Consider the following 19,217-nt stretch of genomic DNA (forward strand, 5'->3'; position numbering starts at 1 on the left):
GTATGTATGCACGTAGGAGGATTTGTCCGATGTGCCACGTGCTGGCTGTGTGGGAGGGAGGGAGGGAGATGGACAGAGAGACTTGGCGTTTAATTTGATAAAGAAAAGAAACCCTGCGCATCACATCTATCTGATGGTGGGATATTCCATCCACCCCTTCTCGCTTCTCAGCCCCCATCCAGGGTCTAAACCGGAGGGTCCGCCGTTTAAAATGCGCCGATGTGCCTTGCATTCGGATTGATTAAAAAGTCTACGGCGCGACTTGACTTGCAAGCTGTGCCTCTGCTTTGGAGAAGGGGACCCCGGAGTCCGTCATAGTAATCAGGAGAAACGGGGACGCACGGGGCCGTACATACACATGCGATGTGGTATCAGGTCTCACAAGTATTAGGCTTGTGCAGAGTCGTATTATGCATCGGCATCAGGGCAGGGGCCTAAATGCATTCTGCGCCTCGCCTCACGTATATAGGCAGATGCAATGCCACATCCTGGGCGCAGCTTTCCACCCGGGCCGGCGCGTTTGAAAGGAAAGAGACCAACGAGCTCGGATGAACTGGCATCGTTCAATTGGGGTCCACTCCGCACTCCGCACTCCATCGTTTCGCCGGGGGCGAGGTGTTTAATATATCCCTACATATTCTCAGTGCAATCCTGGGGCCGCTCACATGCAGTTGTACATATATAATTGCTTACAGTTTACATACCTGGCAGGAGGCATCCAGTGTGGCCGTTGTACTACCTACAGGTAGGTACTTCACGTATTACTGCTCTGCTCGGTATTGTTCTTTCGTCTCACGAGATGCTCGTTGCCGCCGAGCAGCTAATGCTTGGGGCACGAAAATCACGATGGCCAGTGAAGTCGCTGCTTCTGGCACTCGCTTGCTGACATACGAGTAAGATTTCTTTGGGCACGCCCGGGGGGGGGGCAAAGCTGCTCCCGTATCTCCCATAAAGCCACCTTCGTTATGGGGAACGTTTCTCGTGATCAGCCTTATGAGGAATAGTACGAGATCAATCAAGGCTCGGCAAAGTGAACCATGCCAATTTCTAATAACGTGACCGGGGAGTCAATTTCCTACATGTAGATTGAAGGCCGCTGACGATGCTGATTAGAGGCTGCAAGTCCGAGATCACGTCCCCGAGATGAACAGCTCATCAGTTGCATGTCTCTCTGATCTTCCGTCGAGTCGCCGGTCAGCGGGCAAGCAAAAAAAGCATGGTCACCAAGAGAGCTGCAGTTGCTAAAGACGTGGTGCCTCGGTCCCGTTGATTGGTTCGTGGCGTGATGCATGTCTAAGACCTCCCCCGCCCCCCGGGCCAGCTGAAGTGAGGGTGGGCCTCGAAGGCCGATTGTTGGCGGGCGCCCAGGAAGGGGGAAGGACGGTCGCTCTTTTGTATGTAAGGTACAAATAAGGGATCAGAGACATCAAATCGAAGCGGAGACACACGATGTCGCCGTCCTTCCCAGGAGTAGTACCTACAAGACCCGAGAAATTGTCACGGTAAGCTTACGTTTGATGAGTACCGAAAGGAGCAAAATGGGCAAACCGAAACGCGGTGCGACCGAAGACCAACATGACGATGATGACGAGGACTGGAGACGAAGGGGGAAAAATAAGAGCAAAACATGCGTCCCTTCTTCTTAACGTTACCTTCTGTCCTGCCACGATACAATCGCAGTGTTCTGTTTGCCCTGCCACACGCCATCTGGGGGGAAAAAACAGGGAAGTCTACCGAGATTTCGTGCATCGAATCGGGGCAGTGACTTTCAAATCGCAGGGGGGTCGGACCTGGCCCAGCCACTGCCCCACGGGAAGTCTTTCTACCTCTCGGCGTCTGGTGCAGATATCAACCTCATTAGGCAATAGGCATTGATTGCAAAGGGCATGAGGGCATCCACTGTCTGCCTCAATTTGAGGAAACTCTACCGGAAATTCGACCCAATTGCGGTTTGATAGGCACCTGCAAGAATGAGGCACAGAGAGAGGGAAAGCTCTAAAGTGCGGCCGCATCCTACAGGGCCTGCTCGCTTGCTAGCAACAGCAAGCATCGGATTCGAGGACTGCCTGCGTCGAAATGCCCTTCATAAATTTAATCGCTGGCTGTGGGTGGTAAGCATGCGGCACATAGACAGACCAGACACCACACTGGCAGCAGAGGAAGAAAAACAACCTACATACAATGAAACCCTCCTTCTCTTGCCTTGCAGGTCATAGGCCGTAGAATACTCGGGGGTCTTAATATTATTAATTAAGTGTATATATCAGTATGTAGTCGAAGGTTGATCAAGCAATCCCAGGATAGTGGGCAAGTTAATCAATGCTCGATGCACGGTAAGCCAACCTAACCGCGATGCTAGAGGGAACAGCCGATGCTAGGTTTGTTTCCCAGCACGACACCAACCCAGAAAGCAACCCAAGACGCTGTCCTCCCAGCACGGTTACTTCTGGTAGGAAGCGGGGACGACATACCGAAGCGAAGAACTAGGTAGGGCGCTTTCTGGGTGCTGGAAGCGGCAATCACGGCCACCACGCCACCTAGTGCTGAGGCACTTGCTAGCTAGTGCCCGCTAGTAGTAGGACTCCAAGACTCTTGCGTACAACATGGCAATCGATCTGATCAATGATGATGTTCTTGTCCGTTGCAGTATCGCTGATGGCCATTGATCCGCGTTGGAACAGCAATGTCCATGTCCCTAGGTACCTTAGGTATTGTATGACCAATTGAGCTAATCGTTCTCTACATGCAAGTAGCACATCAGATATGCTGTGCCTGTTATTTGCCCGTAAAGTGGCGTGTAGTATTTCACATCGAGTCACACCCAACGTTGGAAGCAATCAATCGCCAACCGCCAACCGCCAGTTCCAGAACCCCAGGTCGAACCATCCATTTCGGAAGAGCCTGATCCCAGCAATGGATATCGTATTGGTATCTGCGCCATGCTCCTCCAGCCCGTTAAGTGGCTGGCCGCTACAGGAAGCCGCTATATGGGTTAGAAGCCACTACTTTTGTTCATCATGATTTCATAGTGGCCCGGCTGGTGCCGTCACCTCAGCTGGCATTGGAAGCAAGCAAGGAAATTGGCAAAATCTGAGATGTTTGATGTGCTTCCTGTGTCTCTGTGCGGATATGCCCGAGATTTGGTTTGATATACCTTAAGACAAGAAGACGGCAGTTCTCTCGTCGCAGAGCAAATCCCATCGTGTATGGGTTGCCTGGTCCGTATATTCCATGTCACCATGGATGGATGGATGGTCAGTTGTACAACGCCAAGGAAATCTAGTTGATCTATGTACTACCCTCACACCCACACCGGGCTTGCGGGATGACTGCTGGGAAGTCGAGAAGAAGCCTAGAAACGACCAAGTGAGTGAATGAATGTAAGGCCCCCAAGCAGCACCACTAGCTGCCAGCATGGAGGGGTGGCGTCTCGTTTCCCTGCGCTCAGACGTAGTTCCCTTCGAGTGACAGCAGACAGCAGTGAACACGAACAACACGCCCTCCACGCACACACCCCCTCCACCAAGAAAATGAGGTAAAGCGTTAGGCAGAATGGGGCGTCGATCTCTCGGTGCAGCCAACCGCACGAGAACTTGGCCCTACTCTAGTGCCAGTCGAGCCAGTCAAGGTCAACGGCTGACGACTAGACTGGGGACGCATTGCGAGGCACCATCTGAGCCAGCCACCATCCCACTCTGTCTGTCTGTGTGTCTCTGTTGCGCATCATCGCTGCCGAGAGAGATGGCCCTTACATTTCAGCCTCTCTCGATAGGTGCGACCTTACCTTACCTGACCTTCTACTCCACGTCCCTCTTCCTCTTCTAGGCAGTCGTCCGAAGGCCAACCTCTCCTTCCCACCTTTTTCCCTACTGCACACTAATTTGTCATTTCACTTTACCGGTAATCTATCTTTACAACTGCTGTTTTGTGTTTGATGACAACTCCTCCATCGAGGATCCCACGTCTCCATTCATTGCTGTCAGTCATGCCTATCGTGGTCTTAAATAGTTAAGATCGGGCTGTCGCAGGCTGTATCTAGCAATCCCCCGCTATACCGCCCGTACCTCTTTCTCCAAAACCACCCAAATTCAATTACACGACGATACCTCGAGCTGTGGCACGGCGGCTGCCTCCACACCCCGCTCCGGATAGCTCTCCTACCAACCTGGCCCGCAACCCGCGCCGCCGACTTAGATCGCACAATCACCTACAGGATGCGCGTGCCGTACCGAATAGGCATTCCGGTGCAAACCGGCAAGGATGTTGACACCAATACAAACTTGCCCAGCATTTTCCGCAGAGACGAGAATGGACCGAGTGGTGCCCAACTCCCGATGGTAAGTGTTTGCCACCAGTCACCCACATTGTGTACTTGCGTTGAGACCTGTGCTCTCTAATACTTGCATCACTTGTACCAGATTCTTGGGATTCTCGCGGCTGTTATAGTCCTCCTAATTATATTGGTTTTATTTTGGCGGCGCAGTCGGAGTAAATCCCTGAAACCCTTTAGCAAGAAAGGCGGCTACCGCCAAACGGGCGACGTCGAAGACGGTTCTGCTATGACGACCCGCAATGTACCTCCCAATTTCGACGCTGCCGTCGCTGCGGCAAATCAGAACCAGAGTGACGTCAATCGGAATATATCCATACGATCGATTGTGACACTGCCCGCCTACCGGAACAAACCCGACGAAAATGAGCAAGTGCTGGGTCGGGAGGGCGACCGAGGCGGCGTGGATGTGGTCCTGGAGCATCCCAACGATCGAGAGGAAGAGGACCTGCGCGAGGTGGAGATGGAAACGTTATACCAGATCCGCCTAGCGAGACGGGCCGAGATCGCCGAGAGAGAGGAACGCCGGCGACTACGCAGAGAGGCCAGGGCACGCGGCGACACGGTCGCGTTGGCCGAGCTGTCGCAGCGGGCACGAGCCGCCAGTAACTCGAGCGTCATCAGCGAGCTGCGCGCCGAGCACGACCGCCTCAAGACCCAGCGCCAGCGGGCCGTGTCCAGCGTCAGCTACGCGGACCTGGGCGTGGCCCGGCACGACGGCACGCGGCTGCGCGCCAACAGCACCGAGAGCGAGCGGGTGGGACTCCTGTCCGACGCCGCGAGCGTCGCCCTGTCGGTCAACGCGCCCTCGCTCTCGACGCACCACCGCCAGCGCAGCGCCAGCTCCGTGCTCAGCTGGGACAGCAACCAGGACCTCGACATCCCGCAGAACTCGCCGGGCATGACGCGGTCGGGCGCCACGACGCCGCAGCGGCTGTCGGCGCAGTACTCGGGCGGCTTCCGGTCGCGATCGCGGGCGGGCTCCAGTCCCGAGCTCATAGACGAGGCGGACCTGGGCGACTTGGAGATCCCCCAGCACGACCCCCCGGGCTACGACGATGTCAGCTTGGACGACGACAACAATAACAACAACAATGCGAGGTCGGGCGCGACGACGCCCGTCTTCTTTAACGAGCCCCCGCCCGAGTATAGCACGGGTCCGACGGTCGAGCGCGACCGGCGCCTGGACGAGCAGGTGGCGAACATGGTCGACAGCGTGGACGAGGGCGGAGACCTCAGCGAGAGGCGTCTCAGCAGCGTGGCGCCATCGACGAATACCAACAGGTCATCTATGCGAAGAGGCGTCGGCGGAGCTCCGCAGCTACCCAGTCTACGGATCCGGGAGCTGCCGCAGATCGTGGTCGAACCTTCCAGTGCTCACCCCGGGAGGGAGGGGCAATCCTTCTGAACAGACGATTTAAAGAACGACGAAATAACGGAGCAGCTCTGACTTGATTGATGAGGCCGACATGCAGGCCTACCAGGATGGGTGAGAGGAGTTCACCACGAAGTCAGAGATCCACCACTATCCGAGTCATCCTGGGCAAGTCGAGAGTGGAAGTCTAGAAGATGAAAATGGTGCAATTCACTACTAGATGATCGATTCCTTGGACGGGCATATGCATATATGATGAAAGCGAAGATACGCAAGCACGACGGGGACACGACAAACCTCGCGCACACCCCTGGTCGAAGAATGAGATCAGCATGATGACAGAGCATGATGACAGAGAGCAGAAACGGGATTGCTTCTGTAAATTTACAAGCTCCGGTTGCAATTTTGTTTAAAGTTGCCAGGCGTTACAGGTTCAACGGGAGCGAAACAAGCTTCGCCTTTGCTTTTGCTTCCACGGCGTTCCAATGATGAACGGGATCGAGATCACTTGCTTGAATAATGATTGAAACTCCGAGTACATAACGATATATACCACTTATCCTTTTTACCATCTTGCTGTCTTCAACGAAGTCTGGAAACCAAGCCGATGTGATTTTGGGTTCGAAATCCAAGTTACGCAGTTGCTGTTGTTCGTATGCCCCGTCCTCCATGTGGGAAGCGAAGCTCGAACCAAGTAAGGGATGAAGGTGTTAGTCTTCAAGGGGGGTTTTGCTGAGACCGATCTAACCCGTCCTGGTTCTTCGTTAGATGATATGCAGTCATTCTAGTTCGTCACGCTCTCCGACTGTTTGTCGTTTGAGCCCTGGCCGGTGTCAAGAAGTAAGGGCTGGGATCAGGAACTCACTCGGCCGCGCACGAGTCGGAGAGAAGTGAGGGCAATTTGATCAAGTCGAAGGGTACTGTTCAACCTGGTATCTAACAGGAAACAGAGTGCCGTCTGCCTCTCATCGCTGCAACTGTCCCCAGCCATTCAGTCGTTTTCCGCTTAAGGGGGTTTGAACGCTTACCGCTACCACCTGTGTATACGCATAGCTTCTTCACTATTCATAATCGATATGGATCCACGAAGAAAGCTACCTGGCGCAATGCGATTCGATTCACCTATGCTTACGGGTTCGGCATCTAGGTTCTGCAACATCCAAGTGCTGTAAAGCTTTCTATACATGAGGTCGCCAGCCTCCAAACAGGAGCGGCTGGATGGGCAAAGAACGGGGCGCGCAGATCTGTCATTCTGGGCTTGATTCGAGTAAATGATTTCAAAGGTAGATAGAGTAGAGTGTACAGTTGGGGCTGTCTTCCTCGGCGATGAACTCTTTATCCATGGAACTTGACTAGTAGTGGATGATTACGGCCAGATGGCAATCGGAAGAGCTTAGACTAGCTGGACTACTTGGCCAGAAGCTACTTCATGGAACTCGTAGAATCTCGAGAAAGTCTTATGAGATGCCCTAAGGAGGGTGAGTGCTTCGAAGGGGCATTTGGCGAACCTCCCACGATGTTCCAGGAATAAATTTCAGATTTCCCACGTACAATAGAAGCCAAGGTGTGCGACAGCCTATTAATCCGAGCATTCGAGCCATGGCCGTATTTCTGATCACCTAGGTCTGGTTCAAGGGCCCCAAGAAGATGTTGGGATAGCCCCAACTATGTAGCATGCGGAGATTGGCTGCAGAATGTTTGCATGGACCACAGTCTATCATCATGATCCCAGGAAGGCTATCTTTCCAGTCTAAGGTTAGTCCCATCTATACATACACAAAGGGCTTTTTCATTTGCCTTTTCGTCGACTTACCGTACGTATTGCAGCCAACTTCCTTCGATTCGGAAAGACTTACATCAGGCTTGGCCTAGCACAAGACACGATAGCACATCGATTGATTAAACATAGTTTCCACGAACAGTAAACATGTGGGAGCTTGATTTGGGAAATCAAAAGGGAATCATTATTTGGGTTTTCGCTAATCTATTTGACTTTATTGGACGACACACTTCTTGGGAAGGCCGCAAGGGCCTTCGCCCTTGCTCTTCTTCTCCTTGGGCTCATTAGCACCAGCAGCCGGCTGGTCGCCCGAAGCGGTGTTGTTGTCGGCCGTCGCCTTCTTGTTGTCTTTCTCGTTGTCGGAGGTAGCAGCAGGGCCACTGCCATGCAGTCATGACACGTACTTGTTGACGACCTTGTAGAACTGCGCCGCCCTGTATCTCGGCGACCTCGAGCTCCTTGGCGCTGGGCTGGCGCGAGCCATCACCGGCGGCGAAGGAGCCGGCGCCCCAGGGGGAGCCGCCGCGGACCTCGGTCAGGTCGGTGAGCTGGCCGAAGCTGTTGGCGTAGCCCAGGGGCACGTACATGATGCCGTGGTGGGCGAGGGTGCTCATGGCGGCAAGGGCGGTGGACTCCTGGCCGCCGCCGGGCGAGGCGGTGCTGATGAAGACGCCGGCGAACTTGCCGTGGAAGCCACCGGACGCCCACTGGCCGCCCGTCTTGTCCCAGAAGGCCTTCCACTGCGCCGGGAAGTTGCCGAAGCGCGTCGGGATGCCCATCAGGAAGCCGTCGTACTGCTCGAGCGTCGCGGGGTCCGTCAGGATCGGGATGTCAGCCTTCTGGCCGGGCGCGTGCATCTTGGTCAGCACGTCGGCGGGCAGGGTTTCGGCGACCTGGTAGAGGTCGCAGGTGCCGCCGGCCTTCTCGATGCCGCGCTTCTCAGCCTCGGCCAGGGTACGGATGTGTCCGTACATGGAGTACTATGTAGAAACGCCAAGGTTAGCATGAGGGGGGCTTTCTCTGAAGGTCTTGGGAGCAATGGGTGATAGGATAGCACGTACGAAAACGATAGCGATCTTGGGGGCCATCTTGACCGATTTTTTCACAACGTGTGAGGATATGTGAAACTGGATGGGTATGTTTTTGGAAGGGGTATATGGATTATGCAGGAGGAATCAGAGACAGGTTGGGGAGGGACGGGCAGGATCTAAATACTTCAGGACATCCGGAGCGCAAAGGAGGGGCGGCTGCTACATTGGCTGTACCGTATGTACATGCTGCATCTGCATCAACCTAGGTTAACCTTAGCTAGACTATTCCACCATGTTCTAGGATCCATGATGTGGATGGCTGGATCTGCTTCTGCCGTTTCGAGCGAAAGACAGCCCGCAGTTCTGCCCGCAGTTCTGCCCGCAGGAGAATGGAGCCCCCTCCCCCCCTCGCCCGGCTGTCCAGATTCCCAAGACTTGTCTCGAACGAGAGAGCCAGACGCATCATAACCGGCGACTGGCCAACAGGGTGCTAGTGCCTGCAGTGGTCCCGATGTGGAGAGCTGGCCGAAACTACCGTAGCAACTGACCGTTGCATGCTTTGCTACCGAGGTGAAGGACTTTTCCAAGAGATTCTCATGATGACAGATCATCGCCATAGTAGGGGCGGGGGGGCATTCATCTCGCAGATAACAGAGATTCTTACTAACCAACCAACCAATTGCAAGCACAGAGTACCATGCTACCAATGCAACGCCTTTTCGATATTGCTCGAGCGGAGCCTGGGGAGCTTCAGACCTCAAGGAAGAGCTGCTTACACTGCGATTACAATTGATGATATCAGCACTCCATCGTGCTTTAACTCTCTAGCGGGGTGGCAGGGTGGCTGGCCCACCCCTCCTTGGGCTCCACGCCGACTTGCACTTTTGCAGCTAAAACAAAACCCAACCGCAGCTTGTCTTGCCGGTACCTGATGCTATCGGCTGGGCATGGTACGAGGCTGCGTCTCAACAACTTCGTCAATTCTTCCGTGAATTGGAAACCATGAATATATTCATCAGCTGGATGGCAAACGAAGCCTTGAGAGATGCGATGAACGATCACCAATGCTTACAGAGTTAATTATATAGTAGATGACGTCGCTAAAGTGGCCCCTCGCGAGTCAGTTCCAGATGCAGCAAGTGCCAGGTGCCAGCACTCAGACATAATCTCGACACAACACGATGAGTCGACAGGGGCTGGAGCACAAAACACATATTGCGAGGCGCGGCGACGAATGGCATGACATAAAGACTGGAGCCGCCTTCGCCGACTGGCTCGAGGTGGTAGGCGAGACTGCTGAATCATTGCTTACAAGGCCCCATCGCGTAAGTCTTATTAAGGCATTGCTAACCTGACCCGCCGCCCAATTCAGTAATCCTGGGGTGACCGCACTAAACTGACCGACTGGCCCCATTCTGCTTCGGCTGTCTCTCACCGATAGCCGCTAATAATGGCCAGCCAGGCCCAGAAGACCCCTCTGTTCTTTCTTTTCGTCAAGGTCGAACAGAGCAACGCTATCGTGCCACCTATTGGATTTCAAACCACTTATCAATCATACGGGAATTCCACATGTGGATATCATGCAGCTGACCGCTCGCTCCGTCAGCCATGCAGACCATTCTGGCCAGCTGGCCTCAACGTGAGATCGCTCGTAGTTGCTGCACCAACCAGACAAAGCTGAGACAGCATGATTACTTATGTATTATCGACGTATCGGATTTAAGGGAAGTATTAGGTTAGTAGTCTGCTCAATCAATAACAAATAGCTTTGCTTTGCACACCCTCAAAACTTCATGGGGTACTGATCTGGCGGCGGTCCGAAGAAGCCCTGCGCCGGCACCGGCAGCAACGATGCATTCTGATTGTACGCCAAGTAGTCGACGCCCGCCGTCGTCACCTCGTTCCCCACCAAGGCGGGATGTCCGTGTTGGTAAAGGCGAACGAGAAGGTCTGGATGATGGCGCTGAGGGCTACCCCGGCACCGAACCCGGCCTCGATCAGGTAGTTGTACTTTTCCCACCAAGCGCCGTAATGCCGCTTCACGTAGTACTGCACGTTTCGCACGGGTTGGGTTAGGTAGGTTTTCTTGCTCTCGGAGGTTTGTTTCTTTGTGGAGACAACTCACCATCATGATGAAGGATATGTACATGGCGTTGGTGGCATATGATAGATTGTTACCACCGGTCCAGTTCAGCGCCCCCTTCAGGGCGACGGCGGGATCGAAGTACCAGAGGTAAGACATGGGGGTGAAGAAGAACTTCTCGTACGCTGCGAACCTGCCCTCGGACAATGTCCGGCGACGGACCCTGGCATGGATCGAGGGCCCGTACCGGCGGGCCAGGCCCCAGCCAATGCCGACGACGCCGCCCATGAGAAAGCACCATGGAAGGATGGGGTAGAGCTCGAACATGTTGCGCACTCCGAAGGTCCCGTACTCAATGGCCGAGGCGTATACGAGCACGGCGTTGGAGCAGACAAAGTGCTGGGCATTCTGTCCGACCCATGACGTTAGTACTGCTCATGGAAGAATGAACCACAGCTCTCAAGTAGGAGTTCAGGCACCTCCGCGATGAGAGATATGATCAAACCCTCCCGAGACTGAATGAGAAAGGAGAAACCCGAAAGTCACTTACGTTCCACTGGCAAAGGGTGCCGTCATCGAAGTTGACGACCATCCAGTCGAGCATGCCGACAAAGACAAAGGTGTTGATCAAGACGGCCAGCATCTGGCCCCGGAAGACGGCGCGCGGCGGGATCTTGGCGTAGTGGCCCATCTTCTGGCCCGTGACGTAGTCGGCGGCCTGCTCGTCGAAGTTCTGGCCGAAGGCGGTGACGATGATGAGGGCCTCGGGGTTGCCCGGGAACCAGAGCCCGCCGAGCAGCTGGAACAGGACGTTGAAGTCCATCTTGACGTTGGCCGAGGCCCGCAGCAGCGTCGCCGGCACGAGCATGACGGCGCTCACGCCCGCCACGGCGAACAGCGACCACCAAGGCACGTGCACCGGCCAGACCTCGAGCGCGGTCACGCCCAGGGCCAGCGAGGCCGCCAGCACGGCTAGGAACCACCAGTCCGGCACCTCCGGGTAGGCGCGCATGAGGCGCGAGAAAGGGTCGTCGTAGCTGTCGTAGACGGACGTGTTGCGCTTTTGCCGGTACTGCAGCAGGCCGCGCCACATCTCGGCGCCGGACCGCTGCAGCGCCGCCCAGTGCTGGATCGAGACGCTGAAGAGCGTTAGGGGGTACCAGGCGAACCACCCGCCTTGCCCGAACACGTTGGCGCCCGAGAAGAAGGGCGGGCCGTACTCGCGGTAGGCGTCCATGTTGATGCTGCTGGTCTGCTTGTCGAGAATACGGGTCACGTTATACTTCTTGCCGTCGTTCGCAAAGACTGAACAAATCACCGTCAGACCTATGGGACGTGATTCTGCCATGATTGATATCCGGCATCTGAAATCGCGATGAATGAATAGCAGCAGCTTACCTTTATTGCTGTTGATCGGCATGTACGCGGACCAGTACATGTTGCCCCAATACATGCCGATGATGATGAGGCCGGACACGAAGCGCGCGAAGTACTGCTGCGCGAAGCTGAAGAAGGGCGTCGTCAGCGCGCCCTTGCCCGCGACGTTCCAGTCGAAGGTGGCGAGCGGGTTGTAGCCCATGCCGCCCCAGAAGCCGGTCACCATGGCGAGCGGGAAGTTCCGGGGCGCGATCCAGGTCAGCCAGTTGAAGGAGCGCAGGGCCTTGAACAGGGTGTTGGGGACCCAGAAGTAGACGAACATGAGGGCGGCGCACGTCAGGAAGAAGCGGTACCGCGAGACGGTCCAGCCGTGCACGCTTTCGCGCTTTTGGCTTTCCGGTTCTCGCTCCACGAGCGCCCGGTTCAGTGCGAGGGCCGGGAACACTTCCGGGAACAGGCAGCTGACCGGGTAGATGACGAAGCGGCGCAGGAGGCCGGCGAAGCCCATGCCGAAGAAGTTGACGGATAGCGCGAGGACGATCTCGTAGCTGAAGGTGACCCAGGTGTTGCCTAGGTACTGCGCGAAACGGTTATCTCAGTGTCGATCGAGTCGTAAGCCCAAGCAAACCACGACGTTTCTTCTTCTTCTCCGTAACATTTTCTTTTCTTCTTTCGACTGACTGAGAGCACACTTACTTGAGGCAGCCTCTGTACGAGGTAGACGTAATACGTGTTCCCAGCGTTGTTAGCGATGGTGAAGATGATGGAGCAGAAGACCTGCTCCTTGAAGCTCCAGGGGCCCGGGTTGAGCGAGTGGCGCGTCCCCGCGACGGTGACGCCCCAGTCGGGCAGGACGCGGGCGAGGAAGAGGCCGCAGGGGGCGATGAGCAGCTGCATGACGACGGCAGAGATGTCGATGGCCGGCTGCCGTGGCGAGAAGAAGGTGTTGACGGCCGTGATGCCCGCCATGAAGGCCATGCCGAGGAGGTAGGCCCGGACCGTCTCGACGGGCGTCGTGGGGTCGTCGCCGGGGCGCGTCACGGACCGGACTTCGGGGTAGGGGGAGTGGTGGTAGTATATGGCCGCCTCGGTCTTGAGGTCGAAGGCGTAGTCCTCTTCGGTCGGGACTGCGGCAGTGGTAGTGGTATTCGTACTCGTACCAGCAGCGCCAGTATCAGCATCAAGACCACCACCGCTGCCGCTGCAGTACGCCTTGGGCCCGGCGACCAGGAGCCGCATGCGCGCCAGCGACGGCGCGGGAAAGTTGGGGTCGTTGCCGTGGCGCGCGATGGCGCCCACGAGGATCTCGATGGCCTCGGCCTCGCTCAGGCCCACGATCTGGTCCAGGATGTACTCGACGTCCGACGAGGGGGCCAGGTGGTCCGCCTCGGCCCGTTGGCCGTAGTGCGCCGCGACGCGCTGGTGCTGCTCCGCCGTGACCGGCTGGCCTTCTTCGATGGCGTGCACGAGCTGGGCGATCTCGGGTTCTTCTTCTACCTCCTCCTTCTTCTTTTGAGTCGGGCTACTAGTAGTCGTCGCTGGGACTGGAGAGATTCCATCGTCCTCTTCCTTGCGGACTGCGGTCTTCTCGTCGTCTCCCATGGTTGGCAAGATGATGGGTTTGGAGTTTGAAGTACCCTCCCCACCTGCGCGGTTGGTTATAGGTATGTTCTGATTATCAACAGAAGTCCCGTCCTTGATCAGATCAGCGAACAACCTATTGTCGGGTTATAATGTCGTCTTCCAACATATTCTCCTCTTTAAGCGGACTGGATATGATATCATAAGGAAACAGTCCGATAACAGAACCCGTGTCGCGCCCGACACAAGTATATGCAACTACATAGTCTCATTGTTAACGGCGACCAACTCACCCACTTCAGATGAGGGGTCGATCACTTTTCCCAAGAAAAGGTTCATCATAGAGTCTGCTTCAAGTCTGATTGGCCCACGACTATCACCTCGTGGGAGCATCACCCGAGCCCCTTCCTGCAGAAGCCCGATCTGAGTTACCGCTGATTGGGTCGTCGAATCCCTCCCCGGCCCTCCTCCATGCCAATCCCTTGGCTGAGCTGTTGAGTCGGTATGGCGTACCGTCTCTTCCTTGGCTCCCCCGCATTTGGCAGTCCGCTAGACATGCAAGCTTGAACTTATTGCTGATGATAGCATCGACAAGAGGTCGCCGAGATAGTCTTCGGGAAGGGAGGGTCAAGAGTTGTGATTTGATACTTCATCGCGCCATGGCTCTGGGACTGGAACGTTGCATGGCATATGCATGGGTACGGGTAGCTCATGTACGGAACCCCGCATCCCGTAACTGTCGAGACACTGGAGGTGGGCAGCAGAGGGCAAAGGAGCAAACTAGGGACGCTTTAGCGGTCAGTCGATAGCTTGTTTGGCTGGGCCACCTTACTGTATTCCTTCGAGGCAACGAGCGATGTTCTCCCAAACAAAGTTGGTGCAGCCCCGTGCCGCTCGCATGTACGTTGCCGGACGGAATCTTTCGAGGATTAAGAAACCCCAGCAGTCAAAGAAGTTCGGGGGACTTTTGAGTTAAACAATTAGCTGGTACCGAATGCTCGGGGCTTTCATGAGTAATTGCCATTGGGTTGCGTGCAGGCCGTTGCTACGACATGCGCTTGACAGCGGGAGTCGCATTGCGTGTTATTGTAATACATCAATGCGATAGTGTTTCTTCCCCTTCTTGGTGTAGCAGGCTTAAGAAAAGACAAAGTTAGAGCGAACGTCAGAACGTTTACGGGGTGTACAGGACCTTTTAGGAGTCAAATTCGGCCTGATGGATGACCCGCGCAGAACCCACCACTCACGTGAGATGGTAAGTACGGCGTATCTGGGTTGCCTGCATCAACACAGCCATGCATGAGATGTTGCGCATGGGGCTGCAATGCTGGTTGCTGATGACATCTCCCATAAAGCCAATGAGTGAGGTATGGAACGGCAGATGAATATCGAGATCATGTATGCAAGCCACCGTCAATGAACTAGAACGTCGACATTGCGTCTGAGATGCACCGTTAGATTATGATAGTTGGCAACTCGTTTGCATGCCATGCGACCTGTCTAAGCCCTTGGAGCATTTGAAATTTCAACTAAATACGCCTTTTCCTTCTATGCAACACCAAAGCTGCCACCAGCAACAGCGAGCCCGCCGCCAACGTGGCCCCTGAGTATGCAATAAGTCCCTTCCAGGCTAGATCGCCACCTCGGCCTAGGATGACACCAGCGATCGGAGTCCCTGCCAGGACCGACAAGCCCGAAAACAGATAGTTCGTGCCCATGCGGGTGCCCAGCCTGCTCATATCCGATGTCAGGGGCACGATGCAGCTGGGGAGCATACTGACAAGTCCGCCTTGAAATGAGCCATAGAGTACTGCGAAGACTAAGAGACCCGGGAAGTTGGCGATGCCCATCCACAGGAAGGCCATCGCGGCGCAGAGGCACGTCATGCTAATAATGGTGTTGAGCAATCCCGCATACACGGCGATCCACGGCGGGAGGATGCGGCCCAGGGCGCTCCCGACATTGAGCAGCGTCACGAAGTAGGGTGAGAACCCGACGGACGATACCCGAAAAGTGATGGCGTAGAGCTGGACATAGAAGAAGGGAACCCAGAGCCCGAGAAAGGCGCAGAAGATCGCGGCCGTGAAGACCAACATGGGCAGGTCCCGGAAGTACGTCCAGTCGACGAAAGCACGGCGCCTATGCCGAGGGTCGGGAGCTACGCGCGCCTTGATGAAAACGATGGGGACGGTCGAGAGGCCGAGCAAGATGAAGGCGATGACGCGCGTGGCCCAGCCGAAGCCGACGCGGGGTAGCAGCTTGCTGAAGAGGATGGGCAGCACGACCCCTGCGACGGGCGATCCGACCGACTGCGCGCCCACGGCGAGCGCGCGCCGCCTCTCGAACCACTGGCCCACGGCTGCCGCGGCGGGCAGGTACAGCAAGCCGCAGCCGAGCCCGACGCAGACGCCCTGCGCGAGCAGGAGCTGGTAGTACCGCGTGCAGAACGAGGTCGCGAACAGGCCGACGACGACGAACCCGTGGCCGGCCACCAGCAGCGGCCGGAGGTGGCCCGCGTCGAACAGCGGGCCCGACACGACGCCGCCCGTCATCAGGAGCGCACCCTGCACCGAGCCGATCCACGAGATGGCCGAGGGGATGCCCGGGGGTGGTGGGGGTCGTCCGCGGCGGCGGCGAATAGCTCTCGCTCGTAGTACGTCTGGAACACGCCGAAGGAGTTCACGAGGCCCCAGGTGTGGACTGCGGACACCGTGGCGCCTAGCACGACGAGCCAGGCTTCGCGGCCGCCGTCGGGCGGTGGTGATTGGCACGGGCTTGCCCTTGTTGCCTCTTCGGCTGCGGGTGTTGATGCCATGGGCGAAGCACCAGGCCGCAAACTTGAGCGAGGATGGTAAAGAATCTGCTCGGATAGCCGTGATGTTGATGAGAGGTCAACTCTTATCAGTCTCCTGTGGCTCTAACGGGGTCAAGCGGTTGCTCTCTTACTTATACCGGTCATCGTGATGGTGGATAAGCACTTAAGTAAGTAAGTAAGTATAGAATATAAAAGTTCGAGTGCGTGGCGTGCACTTGGTATATCCCTCGTTTCTTTCTTGATCGTGGGTGCTTCCAGGGATATAAGTTTGCTCACTCGTATAGCTGCATATGATATGCCGGTGAGAGATAACAGAGAGACCGAGTCAATACTTTGGAAAACGGCTAAGCTGCGGCAACTCGGACTAAATAATATTATTATCCGCGATTTCCATTTTTTTGTCTGGAGTTGATCAAGGACTCAGCACTTTGAGCGGCAGGGCACATTAACTATAGTCATCCTGTAGCTTTGGAGCAATCGCGTATGTTTGCTTAATGTCGCGGACCCGACTCCCCGGTCGATCCTTGCATCCGGGAGTCCAAATGTGTCCTAGGTCTGTTTGCTGAACTCCAGCCTGAGGTAGTAGGGTCAGTGAAAAAAACCATCACATTTTCTTGAGCAGTGATGACCAGCAACGATCCGCATCTTAACAACTCCGGATACTTACACTATTCGGTGGCACTTGTCCGGTACTGCGCTTTCTCTCATTTCAATCAATGGAGGAGAGGTATTGAACTCTTTACCTGCTGATGGAAAATACCACTACGGTTGATCTATGAGTGCCTTGCGTTAGCCCCGGTTGGACATTACTGCGCCCTCGATACAGTCCCTGCCATAGCTCCACACCGCTAACCATTCAGCAACCCCCCCCCCCTAGCTCTCTCTTCTGAGATCGTATGTGTAAAACATTATAGTGAGTCATTCAATCTACAACGACCAATGTTTTAGCGTTTGACAAATTCGATAGGAAAGTGCCTGTCCTACCGAAGCGGCATATACAGTTAGAGCCTCCAAACGCAATGGTGGTGATTGATATGAACTTGTTTATAGTAGGGGCACATCGAGAGAGCATGTATGTGTATGAAAACTGTAAAGACTGTATTGGTGAACAGAGACAGTGTCTGTTATCTCGAATGAACTCATGTTAAAGAGAAGAGAAGAAGAAGATGATGAAGAAGATGAAACCCCCAAGATGCCCATAAGTGATCGTGCCCAATGCAGCCCTTGACTCCGTTGAATGCTGCCGTAATCTCAACCCTCCAGATGATACATAGATGGAGTTGCAGCAACGGTCCCAATTGACTGCTGCCCAAGTGTCCTACATAAAAGAAGCCATATAAAATGTCCAAGCCGAGCGATTAAGTAATCTAGGGCTTCTTGGCGTTCCAGTAGTCACGCTGCTGCTCGCAGACCCTGACGGCGGTCTGGTGACCAGCGTCGGCCTTGCAGGCCTTGTTGGCATTCTTGCACTCCTCGACACACCTGGGATTCTGTTAGCGCACTGTTTCGCCCCCTTGATCTGTGCGGCGTTTGAAAGAAAGGGGCAGAGTTAAAACAAAAGGTACTTACTTCCTGTAGGCGTCGAGGCACTTGCTCTTGATCTCCTTGCGCTTCTTTTCGTCCTTGGACTTGTCGAAGTCGGTGCGGCTCGTGCTGGGGCAGGCGCTCTGGCCCTTGTGGGCCTCCTTGGTGGCCTCGCTCATCTTCTTCTTGTTCTCGTCGTACTTCTTCTGCTTCTCCTTCTCGTCGTTGCCGGGCCACTTGGCGTTGCAGGTCTCGCCGTCGCGGGCGAAGAGGACCTCGACGGCGCGCTTGGTGAAGTCGAGCTCGGCGGCCGCGGCTCCGAAGTCCTCGGGCCCGCTCCGGGACACCAGGAGGAGGTCGCCGTTGTTGTTATTGGCGGCGGCTTCGGCGGCGGGGGCGGCGGAGACCAGGGCCGGGGCGGCCAGGAGGAGGGAGACGAGCTGGGTGGGGAACTGTATCTTGATGGAGGATGAGGGGTGTTCAATTTGTGTAGGGAAGGAGTTGGAGAGTTTGGTTCTGAGGTGATGGAGATAATAGCGGATGGTGTTTGTTTTTGGATGCTGAGATGAGTTGGGAGTTTAGGAGGCATCTGTCGACTATATATACTCATGACGAAGGCATATTCACTCGCTCTCCGGACGCAGCTCAGGACTATGAATAGTAGAGTAAGCAGCTCCGGACTTTCGTCATCGAGGTAAACAAAAAGACCCTCGTATTCGAACTGAAGACCGAAGGATGCAACGAATCGTCAGCTGTATTGCCGATCTCTGTATCCTAAGATCACCATGTGTAAACCATTGTCTATCAACGCCTGCAAGTGATCTATAATTAGACCATAGGATGAAACAATAGTCTGCATTAGCTATGGGTTGCTGTATCTCATAGGAGGCATTAGCCACGCCATGAGAGGTGCTAACCCCCAGGCTTGGCATCCGGCAATGCAAAAGCTCACGCTCGTCTTTTGCTTATTAGATGGATCGATGGCCAAAGGCCCGTATTCCTATTCGCTGACATAGATGGGCTTGGAATATTAGCTTCCGGCCAGCCGTCGTTCCACAGTTCCACATAACGTACGTCACCCCATAATTGATCCCCCCTGTAATTGACCCCCCTGTCGACCTCCACCACGATTTACTGCCATTTCGATTTAAAAAGAGATTTCTTAACGAATTCTAATCCGAATTATTTCATTCTTTTAAATATATACTAATTTATTAATAGTGCGTTTATATATCGAAAACGACATCTCTACCGCTATTTAAAATGTGGTAAGCGATAAATTTATTTATAAAGCTGCCTTTTATTAAAGTATTCTACGGTC

At 55.0% G+C, this 19,217-nt stretch overlaps 5 protein-coding genes across 5 annotated transcripts; 1 reads left to right on the plus strand and 4 right to left on the minus strand.

Moving 5' to 3' along the window:
* Positions 1–4,214: 4,214 nt before the first annotated feature.
* Positions 4,215–5,738, plus strand: PG994_008151 (uncharacterized protein; the record flags this gene model as incomplete). The annotated part of the gene is made up of 2 exons (XM_066859560.1): positions 4,215–4,337; positions 4,419–5,738. The coding sequence occupies 2 exons, from the start codon at positions 4,215–4,217 to the stop codon at positions 5,736–5,738; spliced, it is 1,443 nt and encodes a 480-aa protein (XP_066715047.1).
* A 1,961-nt stretch (positions 5,739–7,699) lies between these two features.
* On the minus strand, positions 7,700–8,573 carry PG994_008152 (flavoprotein-like protein; the record flags this gene model as incomplete). The annotated part of the gene is made up of 3 exons (XM_066859561.1): positions 7,700–7,837; positions 7,890–8,465; positions 8,547–8,573. 3 exons carry the CDS (start codon positions 8,571–8,573, stop codon positions 7,700–7,702), a joined length of 741 nt encoding a protein of 246 aa, XP_066715048.1.
* Positions 8,574–10,409: 1,836 nt separating this feature from the next.
* On the minus strand, positions 10,410–13,578 carry PG994_008153 (oligopeptide transporter; the record flags this gene model as incomplete). The annotated part of the gene is made up of 5 exons (XM_066859562.1): positions 10,410–10,565; positions 10,642–11,007; positions 11,150–11,904; positions 11,998–12,553; positions 12,673–13,578. The coding sequence occupies 5 exons, from the start codon at positions 13,576–13,578 to the stop codon at positions 10,410–10,412; spliced, it is 2,739 nt and encodes a 912-aa protein (XP_066715049.1).
* A 1,508-nt stretch (positions 13,579–15,086) lies between these two features.
* PG994_008154 (MFS monocarboxylate) lies at positions 15,087–16,516 on the minus strand (the record flags this gene model as incomplete). Its single annotated transcript, XM_066859563.1, has 2 exons — positions 15,087–16,417; positions 16,510–16,516. 2 exons carry the CDS (start codon positions 16,514–16,516, stop codon positions 15,087–15,089), a joined length of 1,338 nt encoding a protein of 445 aa, XP_066715050.1.
* A 1,223-nt stretch (positions 16,517–17,739) lies between these two features.
* On the minus strand, positions 17,740–18,586 carry PG994_008155 (uncharacterized protein; the record flags this gene model as incomplete). Its single annotated transcript, XM_066859564.1, has 3 exons — positions 17,740–17,854; positions 17,942–18,348; positions 18,578–18,586. The coding sequence occupies 3 exons, from the start codon at positions 18,584–18,586 to the stop codon at positions 17,740–17,742; spliced, it is 531 nt and encodes a 176-aa protein (XP_066715051.1).
* Positions 18,587–19,217: the final 631 nt, after the last annotated feature.

This window comes from Apiospora phragmitis, assembly GCF_038363925.1.
Source record: "Apiospora phragmitis strain CBS 135458 chromosome Unknown utg000007l:2111988.0-4706623.0:1.0-2598199.0, whole genome shotgun sequence".
NCBI classification, from domain to species: domain Eukaryota; kingdom Fungi; phylum Ascomycota; class Sordariomycetes; order Amphisphaeriales; family Apiosporaceae; genus Apiospora; species Apiospora phragmitis.